The 12970-nt window shown below is 42.8% G+C and overlaps 1 protein-coding gene across 1 annotated transcript in view; it reads right to left on the bottom strand.

Annotated features, from left to right (window-relative positions):
- The window catches only part of LOC118946512 (uncharacterized), a 62519-nt gene that overhangs the window by 13064 nt on the left and 36485 nt on the right, over positions 1-12970 (bottom strand). The window contains exon 2 of the mRNA XM_036971627.2: positions 7626-7763. Within this exon, the coding sequence (XP_036827522.2) occupies positions 7626-7763 (138 nt within the window). The remainder of the gene's footprint in view (positions 1-7625; positions 7764-12970) is intronic.

Below are 12970 nucleotides of genomic sequence, written 5' to 3'. Positions count from 1 at the left end.
ACTCACCTCCTACCATACCTTTGTCTGTACATTATGCCTTGAATCTATTCTGTCGCGCCCAGAAACCTGCTCCTTTTACTCTCTGTTCCTAACGTACAACATGACCAGGTCTGATAGCCTTTAGCCGTACCCTTATCCTACTCCTCCTCTGTTCCTCTGGTGATGTAGAGGTTAATCCAGGCTCTGCAGTGCCTAGCTCCACTCCTACTCCCCAGGTGTTCTCAATTGTTGACTTCTGTAACCGTAAAAGCCTTGGTTTCATGTATGTTAACATTAGAAGCCTCCTTCCTAAATTTGTTTTATTCACTGCTTTAGCATACTCTGCCAACCCGGATGTCCTAGCCGCATCTGAATCCTGGCTTAGGATGACCTCCAAAAACCCTGAAATATCCATCCCTAAATATAACATTTTCCGACAAGATAGAACTGCCAAAGGGGGCGGTGATGCAATCTGCTGCAGAGAAAGCCTGCAGAGTTCTGTCTTACTATCCTGGTTTGTACCCAAACAATTCAAGCTTCTAAAAATCAACCTTTCCAGAAACAAGTCTCTCACCTTTGACACTTGCTATAGACCACCCTCTGCCCCCAGCTGTGCCCTGTACACCATATGTGAATTGATTGCCCCCCATCGATCTTCAGAGCTCGTGCTGCTAGGTGACCTAAACTGGGACATGCTTAACACCCAAGCCATCCTATAATCTAAGCTTGATGCCCTAAATCTCACACAAATTATCAATGAAACTACCAGGTACAACCCCAAATCCGTAACCATGGGCACCCTCATAGACCTCATCCTAATCAACTTCCCCTCCAAATACACCTCTTCTGTTTTCAACCAGGATCTCAGCTATCACTGCCTCATTGCCTGCATTCGTAATGGGTCTGCGGTCAAACGACCAGCCCTCATCACTGTCAAACGTTCCCTAAAACACTTCAGCAAGCAAACCTTTCTAATCGACCTGGCCCGGGTATCCTGGAAGGATATTGACCTCATCCCGTCAGTAGATTATGCCTGGTAATTCTTTAAAATTGCTTTCCTCACCATCTTAAATAAGCAGGCACCATTAAAAAAATGTAGAACCAGGAACAGATATAGCCCTTGGTTCTCTCCAGACCTGACTGCCCTTGACCAGCACAAAAACATCTTGTTTGTATCAACAAGTATCAACAAGTTGATATGCAACTTTTCAGGGAAGTTAGGAACCAATATACACAGGCAGTTAGGAAAGCTAAGGCTAGCTTAATCAAGCAGAAATGTGCATCCTGTAGCACAAACTCAAAAAAGTTCTAGGACACTGTAAAGTCTATGGAGAATAAGAGCTCCTCCTCACAGCTGCCCACTGCACCGAGGCTAGGAAACACTGTCACCACCAATAAATCCACTATAATTGAGAATTTCAATAAGCATTTTTCTACGGCTGGCCATGCTTTCCACCTGGTTAACCCTACCACGATCAACAGCCCTGCACCCCCCACAGAAACTCGCCCAAGCCTCCCTATTCTCCTTCACCCAAATCCAGATAGCTGATGTTCTGAAAGAACTGCAAAATCTGGACCCCTACAAATCAGCCGGGCTACCCAATCTGGACCCTCTCTTTCTAAAATTATCTGCCTAAATTGTTGAAACCCCTATTACTAGCCTGTTCAACCTCTCTTTTGTATCGTCTGAGATTCCCAAAGATTGGAAAGCTGCCGCGGTCATCCCTCTCTTCAAAGGGGTAGACACTCTAGACCCAAACTGCTACAGACCTACATCTATCCTACCCTGCCTTTCTAAGGTCTTCGAAAGCCAAGTTAACAAACAGATTACCGACCATTTCGAATCCCACCGTACCTTCTCCGCTATGCAATCTGGTTTCAGAGCTGGTCATGGGTGCACCTCAGCCATACTCAAGGTCCTAAATGATATCATAACCGCCATTGATAAGAGACATTACTGTGCAGCCGTATTCATCTACCTGGCCAAGGCTTTCGACTCTGTCAATCACCACATTCTTATCGGCAGACTCAACAGCCCTGGTTTCTCAAATGATTGCCTCACCTGGTTCACTAACAACTTCTCTGATAGAGTTCAGTGTGTCAAATCGGAGGGCCTGTTGACCGGATCTCTGGCAGTCTCTATGTGGGTGCCACAGGGTTCAATTCACGGGCCGACTCTCTTCTCTGTATACATGAATGATGTCGCTCTTGCTGCTGGTGATTCTCTGATCCATCTCTACGCAGACGACACCATTCAGTATACATCTGGCCCTTCTTTGGACACTGTGTTAACAACCCTCCAGACGAGCTATAATACCATAGACTCTCCTTCCGTGGCCTCCAACTGCTCTTAAATGCAAGTCAAACTAAATGCATGCTCTTCAACCGATCGCTGCCCGCACCTGCCTGCCTGCCCGTCCCGCACCTGCCTGCCCGGTTCTGACTTAGAATATGTGGACAACTACAAATACCTAGGTGGCTGGTTAGACTGTAAACTCTCCTTCCAGACTCACATTAAGCATCTCCAATCCAATTTCGCAACAAAGCATCCTTCACTCATGCTGCCTAACATACACTTGTAAAACTGACCATCCTACCGATCCTCGACTTCGGCGATGTCATTTACAAAATACCCTCCAACACTCTACTCAACAAATCGGATGCAGTCTATCACAGTGCCATCAGTTTTGTCACCAAAACCCCATATACTACCCACCACTGCGACCTGTACGCTCTCGTTGGCTGGCCCTCTCTTCATACTCGTCGCCAAACCCACTGGCTCCAGGTCATCTACAAGTCTCTGCTAGGTAAAGCCCCACCTTATCTTAGCTCACTGGCCACCATAGCAGCACCCAACCGTAGCACGCGGTCCAGCAGGTATATCTCACTGGCCACCACCAAAGCCAATTATTCCTTTGGCTGCCTTTTCTTCCAGGTCTCTGCTACCAATGACTGGAACTAACTGCAAAAATCCCTGAAGCTGGAGACTCATATCTCCCTCACTAGCTTTAAGCACCTGCTGTCAGAGCAGCTCACAGATCACTGCACCTGTACATAGCTCATCTGTAAATAGCCCATCCAACTACCTTATCCCCATACTGTATTTATTTATTTATCTTGCTCCTTTGCACCCCAGTATCTCTGCTTGCACATTCATCCTCTGCACATCTACCATTCCTGTGTTTAATTGCTATATTGCACTTCGCCACCATGGCCTATTTATTGCCTTACCTCCCTTATCCTACCTCACTTGCACACACTGTTTATTAACTTTTTCTACTGTATTGTTGACTGTATGTTTTGTTTATTCCATGTGTAACTCTGTGGTGTTGTATGTGTCGAACTGCTTTGCTTTGTCTTGGCCAGGTCGCAGTTGTAAATGAGAACTTGTTCTCAACTAGCTTACCTGGTTAAATTAAGGTGAAAAGAGCAGCGCGAAACGGTGCTGAAATAGTTGACCACATGTCATTCAGTGATATTTATTCCCATAGTAATTCGGTATGGATCCATAACGAAATAAACATCTGCATTACAATTATAATGCAGGATTAATAATAAATGTATATATTTGTAGGGCTTGATGCATTTTTTTGTTGGTGCAAATCTGGTTTTAGACACGGTAAGATGGACTCACTGATGGTTGAAGATGATGAGCGATCGGCAAAGGCAAGGTAGCTCTAATCACAGTCAGAAGACAGTTGAAGAAACTTGTGTGGACCGGTCGGGAGTAGGCCTAGGCTACTAAGTGACTGCAAGCGAAGAGCAAAATGATCCTAACATTTTGAAATAAAAATCTGATTTATCAAGACCAGTCCCCATGCTCTGTCATTCAGTGATATTTATTCCCTATTGTCCTGCTGATAGTTGAAATAAACATCTGCATTTTGAGTATTTTTATCATGATTTTATTAAGGAAAGCATAAACACTGTACAGTATATGCTTGATCTGACATTTTGCGGTTGCATGAGGTTTGGAGTTAGAAATGTAAAACTTTAGAGTGGGGGGGTTTCACACCTACAGTAGCCGAGCTACTAGACTATCCTTTGTAATGATTTAAGAGACTACTGTCCTGCTCATAGCCCATTCTAGAAATGTTGTTTGCAGAATTCACAGCCTGCTACACTTGTTTTTTCTCCCTGTTTTTAGAGGGAGAGAAACCAAAAGCCCACCACCCGGCCGGCCAATCCCTCCCCTAACCCGGGCGATGGTGGGCCAATTGTGCGTCGCCTCATGGGTCTCCCGGTCACGGCCGGCACAGGTATCGAACCAGCATCTGTAGCAAATGAAGTGTCTTCAACCGCTGCGCCTCCCGGTTGGCCCTATCCACAAAATGTTTAATGCTGATCAATTGCCTTGCACAAAGTATCAAAAATACTACTTAAACAGGACTCTTAAATCATTTAATTTGAATATTAATTATATATTTTGATCACAGAAACAATGAGAAAATATGGAAAATAAATAAATAATTCAATGTTAATTATATAAAGCAGCCTGTGTAATCATCTGCCACTGTAGCCACAATCGGCCCAAGCCCCAAGTAATACATTTGGGCCAGATACCTCACACCGGAATCGGCCCGAGCCTGATCATCATCAAGAGATATACTGGACCCTATGTCAGAGAGGTGTTTTTGGGACCACATCGTGTCTATTGTCCTGCAAACAGCCCTTACGAAAACATGTTTCCAACAGAGAAGTTCCTTACTTTTTCCCCTTTCCACTTGCCTAATTCCATTTATTCCCATACTACTTTTTTATGGTTTGCATTGCAAATGAGGGCATAAACTGGGTCAAGACGCCAGAAAAGTAAGTAGACCTTACTCATGTCGCCTACGGTAGGCCTACAGTATAGCTATAAATATATTTTTTTTAAATCTCTACATGTAGGTCTCCTGATTTAAACCTGATCAAACTTGTTGCAACTAAAATGTTGTTGAAATATTCATCTGCATGTTTGCCTGGCATGGATTGTGACTCCATCTCGTTCCTCGCCCTCTTCAACTCCGCCAATGCCGCCTGACTCTGTGCCAATGACGTGACTCTCCGCCAATAATTACATTTAGATGATTGGAGGATTCTAAATTAATATCTAAGGGGCATTTTTCATTAGGGGAAATCTGTGAGGATATCTAAGGGGTTTTTATAGAATTGTAATGCAGGATTAATAAGAATAATAATCACTTTGTTTAAAAAATAACGATATTTTGAAGATTTAGTTTCAAATAACCGAAAGTGAGCGATTGCAATCTGAATAAATTGGAAAAAAGCCATTCTTGAACATGAGGTGAGACATGCTTACTAATTTGTAGATAAAACCAGTTTGTTATTTAGAGAGAGAAACCAAAAGCCCACCGTGTCCATTTTTTGGAAAATCGTCAGTCCACATATCAAGTGAAATTCCCACATTATATTTACCCAAGCTCTCCCTTAACTCCAGGACCACCAACAGTTTTTGTTGCTGCCTGATGCAGGACTCTAGTGTCAGATGAGACTCTCAGACTGAATACGCCTCCATTAATTGCCACAGTTTAGACTTCCAACAGATCAGCGTTCTAACTCCCCTTGTAATTAAAGGTTGACGAATTAATCGGAATGGCCGATTAATTAGGGCCGATTTCAAGTTTTCATAACAATCGGTAATCTGCATTTTTGGTCACCGATTATGGCCGATTACATTGCACTCCACGAGGAGACTGCGTGGCAGGCTGACTACCTGTTATGCGAGTGCAGCAAGGTAAGGTGCTAGCTAGCATTAAACTTATCTTATAAAAAACAATCAATCTTAACATAATCACTAGTTAACTACATATGGTTGATGATATTACTAGTTTATCTAGCTTGTCCTGTGTTGCATGTAATCAATGTGGTGCCTGTTAATTTATAATTGAATCACAGCCTACTTCGCCAAACGGTGATTTAACAAGCTTATTTACAAAAAAAGCACTGTCATTGCACCAATCAATACACAAGTATATCATTTTAAACATGCATATTTAGTTCAAATTGCCTGCTAACATGAATTTCTTTTAACTAGGGAAATTGTGTCACTCTTGCATTCTGTGCAAGCAGAGTCAGGGTATATGCAGCAGTTTGGGCCATCAGGCTCGTTGCGAACTGTGTGAAGACCATTTCTTCCTAACATAGACCATAATTAATTTGCCAGAATTGTACATTATTATGACATAACATTGAAGGTTGTGCAATGTAACAGCAATATTTAGACTTAGGGATTCCACCCGTTAGATAAAATACGTAACGGTTCCATATTTCACTGAAAGAATAAACGGTTTGTTTTCTAAATGATAGTGTCACGAGTCCGGCCGAGGGTGGCTCCCCTTCCCGGTCGGATGGCGCTCGGCGGTCGTCGCCGCCGGCCTATTGGCTGCCACTGATTTTCTTTCCTCCCCCTCCTTGTATGTTTATTGTTAGCACATGTTAGTGAGTCATTAGTTGGGCTTTATTAGACAGCCGGTCCGCCTGTTTCTTTGTGCGGGATTAATCATTGTGACCTTCGTGTAGGTAGTAGAGGAACGTGTTTGTTCCTGGTCGTGTATTTTCTGCGGTACTGTTTTCGTCCCCCTTGTTTGGGGCATTTGATTTTGAGCACCCAGTGTTGCGTGAGTGCATTAAAAGAGCACAGTATTGCACTCTCTGTTTCCTGCGTCTGACTCCACACCCACAAAACCCGGAGCGTTACAGATAGTTTCCGGATTTGACCATATTAATTACCTAAGGCTCGTATTTATGTGTGTTATTATATTATAACTAAGTCTATGATTTGATAGAGCAGTCTGACTGAGCGGTGGTAGGCAGCAGCAGGCTCGTAAGCATTCATTCAAACAGCACTTTCCTGCATTTGCCAGCAGCTCTTTGCTGTGCTTCAAGCATTGCGCTGTTTATGACTTCAAGCCTATCAACTCCCGAGATTAGGCTGGCAATGCTAAAGTACCTATTACAACATTCAATAGTCAAAGGTATATGAAATACAAATGGTATTGAGAGAAATAGTCCTATAATAACTACAACCTAAAACTTCTTACCTGGGAATATTGAAGACTCATGTTAAAAGGAACCACCAGCTTTCATATGTTCTGAGCAAGGAACTTAAACATTAGCTTTTTTACATGGCACATATTGCACTTTTACGGGTCGGGGATTTGAACTTGCAACCTTCCGGTTACTAGTCCAACCACTAGGCTACCCGGGTAGCGTTATACAATCCCAACATGTTTATTTCACTACACCTGACAGGAAGAACACACGTGTGTCTTTATAGCGGCAGCCTCTGAATCACTAACAGAACAGCCAGCACAAATAGGCTACATTCACCAGTCTCTACATTACAGCTCGGAAACTGGTGTGTGTGTCTATATGTGTGTGTGTGCGTGCGTGTGTGTGGGTACAATGCCCGTGGCTAAAGTCTCTCTGCCGCTCCTATAGCTCGTTTCATGTCTTTGTTGCTGGTAACAACAAAGCCTTAACTCTGGGCTGCTGTAATTCATGTTCAGAACAATGACAACTAAGCAACAGCTTTATGTTTATTTTACATTTCTCTGTGTGGGATGAGATTGGAAGACTTGGTCTGCGTGTGTGTGAGGGGATGTTTGCGTGTTTGTGCTTTTGTTTTTGTGTATGTTTGTTACCTGTCTGTGTGCGTGGTCATAGGAGTTGATATGGTTGTCATACTCCTGGTGTCTCAGGTACTGTTTATCACACAGCTGACAGAAGAAACTCGACTTCACCTCATTCTCCACTGTACCTGCTGCACTCTCACCATGATCCTAGAGAGAGAGAGACCGAAAGACAGAGACAGAGAGAGAAAATTAGTGGAGAGAGAGATAAAGAGAGAAGGGTTAGAAAGAGGGAAAGAGAGATGTTAGTTATGTTGTCACAGATGTCAACTCCAGATGTTCTGACCTCAGTGGTGTTTATGGAAAGTGGAACAATTTCATCCATCATAACACTATGTTAAACCTTCATAACGCTACGTTAGATCTTCATGGCACTACGTTAAAACAGACTTGTGTTGGTGTGGTTGATCTTGATCTAAGAGAGGAGACATGGGCTAGCCTAGGATACAATAAAAAAAATGCTCACCCATCCACCCCCACACCCAGTCATGCGTCTAGAGTGACTTGACGTGAGTGGGTTTCCTCAGCGGCCACCCCTTAGGACACAAACTGCTGTCTATCAGTGGGTGTGTGGGTGGGTGGGGGTGTGTCAGTGTGTTCACGCTCTGCAGCAGAATGTAATTTCCCTGAGGCTAGGAGCTGCCAATAAACACTACTGAATCCTGCTCTACCCTGACATGATGGGAATTTAATTTGAGTCCCTCTCTCTTGCTTTCCCTCCCTCTGTGGCCCTTTCTCCATTTTGCCCATTCTGTCCCTCTGTTTCCCACTCCTCTTCCCTTCCCTCTGCCTGTTTCCTCTACACTTCCGCACCCTTCTCTGTTTCCCTACCCTCTTCCCCCTCTTTCTTATTCTCTCTCCTTTTCTTCTGTAAGCTCTAGGTCATACAGTGACAGAATCCATCGGCACCAATTTCCTCAGTAATATGCTTGAGCCAAGGAAAAGAGAAAGGAGGGAGGGGTGGTGATGGAGGACAACACAAAGGGAGGGAGGGAGGGAGTAGTATAGAGGGGGTGTTTGTGTTCAAGTAATATTATAACAGTGAAAATGTCAAAGTGACACTAAGCTTTAGAGGCTGGAACATGCAGAGTTATAAAAAGGTGTGTGTGTACTGTATGTGGGTGTATGTGTGTATTTTTGTGCACTTGCATGTGTGTGAGTGAGTGGAGAGAAATTATGATTATATTTTTATGAGTCTGTGTTTTGGAAGGTAATCACTAAGCATATGGCCACTCTCTGTAAAGTCAAATCACCTCTTTCTAGGCTTTTTGACATTTCACCCTCTTCCTCTGAGCTAGGCATCTCTCCCAAGTGGAACATCAGCAGAAATGGGTCCATTGAAGTGATTGAGCAAATCTGGCCACATAATAATATGGTGATAGAACTTGAACAGAAATAACTTCAAGGTGGTTTGGGGCTTTAACATCTGCTCTATGGATTTCTTTGGACACTCAAGTTAGTATGCTAAACTAATGAGGGGCTGCTGAAAATACCTACATTGGTTGCTTGGCAACAGTTTAGGTGCACTGTAAGTGGAAACATCAAACAACATAGTTTTGGGGGTAAATTCTGCTTTAACGAATGACTAAACTGATCAGTCAGTCTAACAAGCAGGAGGCTTATCTCCCACTGCCAACTCTCCCACTGCCAACTGTGTGCTTGTTTGTTTTTATCTATCTCCTAAGCACCTCACACCTCTCTCGTGTGTCTGAGAAATTAAGCTGAACGGGGAGGTGTGAGTGCATGTGTGTGTTGTTTGTTCGAAATCAAATCCAAATCTAAGTTTATTGATTGCGGACACAGATTTGCAGATGTTATCACAGGTGCAGTAAAATGCTTGTGTTTCTAGCTCCAACAGTGCAGTAGTACCTAGCAATAAAATATACAAACACAACCCCCATCATTTGCCTCTGCTCCCTGCAAGTAGCCATCCCCAGACACACACACTCTGACAAGTTGACGTCTCGTCACTAAATTAATCCAGACGTCAATTTGCTGATGCACCGTAAACCTGTTTATAAATTATACATTGTTTTCAGTCCCCACAAAAAAACGCAAAAAAGTGCCAAGGCCCTCACTCTGTCATTCAGAAACTTATTTCAGTGTCTGCCTGCCAGTTGAAAACCTTTACCTGTGTGTGTGTGTGTGTGTGTGTGTGTGTGTGTGTGTGTGTGTGTGTGTGTGTGTGTGTGTGTGTGTGTGTGTGTGTGTGTGTGTGTGTGTGTGTGTGTGTGTGTGCGCGCGCGCGCGCTACTGAAGCATAGGCTATTGCAGCCTACTGATGTTACATGCGTGATTCAGAAATTAGAGAGAGATTTTTAATTACAGAAGAATGGATTCACTTTTTCAATGCTAGTTAAGGATACTATAGTTATCAGTTTCCACATTGGATTTATTAACTATAAAAAGGTAAGACAAGTTTTTTAGTTTTTTTCTGGTGCCCCTCTGCACACACAATTGTGTTACCTGGCTAGCTCTGGTCCAACGTTAAGCCAAATATTTGAAGTTCAAAGACATTCAAAGTTGCTCCATAGAAGCCGCTCCCCCGTAGGTATAATTCTATGGGCGTAATTCAGATAACGCATGTCATAACAAAATGACCAACGCTTTCAGTTATACAACTGACTAGGTATCCCTATTTCCCCTTCAAGCCAAGCCTCCTCCCCGGCTCCTCCATCTCTCGCTCTCTCCCCACCGGCAAAATGTCAGCTGTGCTGTTCTGTTCTGGACCAGTTGTAATTTTCCTAAGTCTCTCTTTGTGGCACTTGACCACACGATTGGACAGTAGTCCAGTCCAGGTGAGACAGAACTAGGGCCTGTTTTGTTGATAGTGATAAGAAGGCAGAGTAGCACTTTATTATGGACAGACCTCTCCCCATCTTAGCTACTGTTGCATCAATATGTTTTGACCATGACCGTTTACAAACCAGGGTTACTCCAGGCAGTTTAGTCTCTTCAACGTGCTCAATTTCCACATTATTCATTACAAGATTTAGTTTATGTTTAGGGTTTAGTGAATGATTTGTTCCAAATACAATGCTTTTAGTTAAAACATTTTTATTTAGGACTAACTTATTGTTGGCCACCCATTCTGAAACTGACTGCAGCTTTTTCTTAAGTGTTGCAGTGATTTTGCTTGTTGCGGTAGCTGAGGTGTATAGTGTTGAGTCACTAGCATATATAGACCCACAGGCTTAAATCAGAGCAAGTGGCAGGTCATTAGTAAAGATTGAAAAAAGTAAGGGGCCTGGACAGCTGCCCTGGGGAATGCCTAATTTACTGGATTATGTTGGAGAGGCTTCCTTTAAAGAACACCCTCTGTGTTCTGTTAGAAAGGTAACTCTCATCCACAATATAGCTGGGGATGTAAAGCCATAAAGCGTACGTTTTTCCAACAGCAGATTATGATCGATAATGTCAAAAGCTAAACTGAAGTCTAACAAAACAGCTCCCACAATGTTTTTATTATCAATTTCTCTCATCCAAACATCAGTCCCTTCCCTATAAGCGTGCTGGAAATCTTTAAATGTTTATTGCTTTACTGGGAGGCTTATCTATCAGAGGTAGATATGATATTTATATTAGAGCTGATAGTGCAAGGTGAGCTACAGTGGACTTCCTACTAGGGCAAACTGCCTCAGTTCTAACAGTATAACTCAGGTTCATGCTGTACATGCATGATCACTCCATACAATAGATGTAGGATTGACAGAGGCATTCAGGGGAGTAAGAGGTGCATAAATGAGGTTACTTACATTATGACTGCCAACGGCCCCAGGACAATTTACATTTGCAGCAGCACTACAACAACTCAGCAAGTCGTCGGTAGAGATTATCTGAGCAGGGCTTGGGTCACAATTATGACACAGACACATCTTTGTTCACGCCTGTCATTTCTGTTAGACATGTTGGTCACGCTTCGAGTGGTTTACATGCATGTTGTGCGTGATTATGTCTGTGCTATAGACTGTGAAGTGACAGCTTAATTTTCCACTCCTCTGCTGTTCTCCCTCCCTCTATCCTCTTCTCTCATCTCCTATACTCTCATTTCATTGTCCCTATTCACACAGAGTTTATCATATGATCAAACTTTAAAAACGAGTCCGTTTTGGCTAGCCACAGCAGTCAACTACATAGCTAAGTAGCTCTTTAGCTTACTAGCACATTCACTAATTTGTTTGTAAACAATAACAAGCTAGTTAGCTACCACATGTTTTTGTTAAACTGTCAACATAATAGCTAACAGGCAACAAGATATGCCAAATAACAGTCTAAAAACCACTTGAGGGTTCAAATCGCATGGCCAGAAATCAGATGTGTATGTGACTTGAAATCAAGATCAGATTCAGATTCCATGTGCTTTTTGGCAGTTCAGACTGCAGGAAAAAGAACAGATTCAAATCTGTATTATTTTATTTACTTAAGTCACTTCAAACTGTCAATTTGAACAAGGCTTTAGTGAAGGAGGCTCACAGTACTGTACTACTGCTACAGTAGGACAGGGAGGCTAATATATTCAGAGACTCTTAATTGCATCTGTGTGAAGGGTATATTCATAATTTTGTAGATCAACTCCTATAATTGCTATCCTGCCTTAATGACGGGAAATACTGTACACACACACACACACACACACACACACACACACACAGTGGTGTAAGTACTTATTGTTGAAGTCAGAAGTTTACATACACCTTAGCCAAGTACATTTAAACTCAGTTTTTAACAATTCCTGACATTTAATCAAAATAAAAATTCCCTGCCGTAGGTCAGTTAGGATCCCCACTTTAAGAATGTGAAATGTCAGAATAATAGTAGAGAGATTTATATATTTCAGATTTTATTTATTTCATCACATTCCCAGTGGGTCAGAAGTTTACATACACTTAGTATTTGGTAGCATTGCCTTTAAATGGTTTAACTTGGGTCAAACGTTTCTGGTAGCCTTCCACAAGCTTCCCACAATAAGTTGGGTGAATTTTGGCCCATTCTGCCTGACAGAGCTGGTGTAACTGAGTCAGGTTTGTAGGCCTCCTTGCACACGCTTTTTAAGTTCTGCCCACAAATTCGCTATAGGATTGAGGTCAGGGCTTTGTAATGGCCACTCCAACACCTTGACTTTGTTGTCCTTATGCCATTTTGCCACAACTTTGAAAGTATGCTTGGGGTCATTGTCCATTTGGAAGACCCAGTTGCGACCAAGCTTTAACTGATGTCTTGAGATGTTACTACAATATATCCACATATTTTTCCTAACTCATCATGCCATCTATTTTGTGAAGTTCATCAGTCCCTCCTTCAGCAAAGCCCCACCGCAACCTGATGCTGCCACTCCGTGCTTCACAGTTGGGATGGTG

The sequence above is a fragment of the Oncorhynchus mykiss genome, chromosome 3 (assembly GCF_057628025.1).
Source record: "Oncorhynchus mykiss isolate SJ-2025 chromosome 3, ASM5762802v1, whole genome shotgun sequence".
Lineage (NCBI taxonomy): Eukaryota > Metazoa > Chordata > Actinopteri > Salmoniformes > Salmonidae > Oncorhynchus > Oncorhynchus mykiss.
The sequence above is the reverse complement of the archived record's forward strand: the minus strand, read 5'-3'. Positions and strand labels throughout refer to the sequence as shown.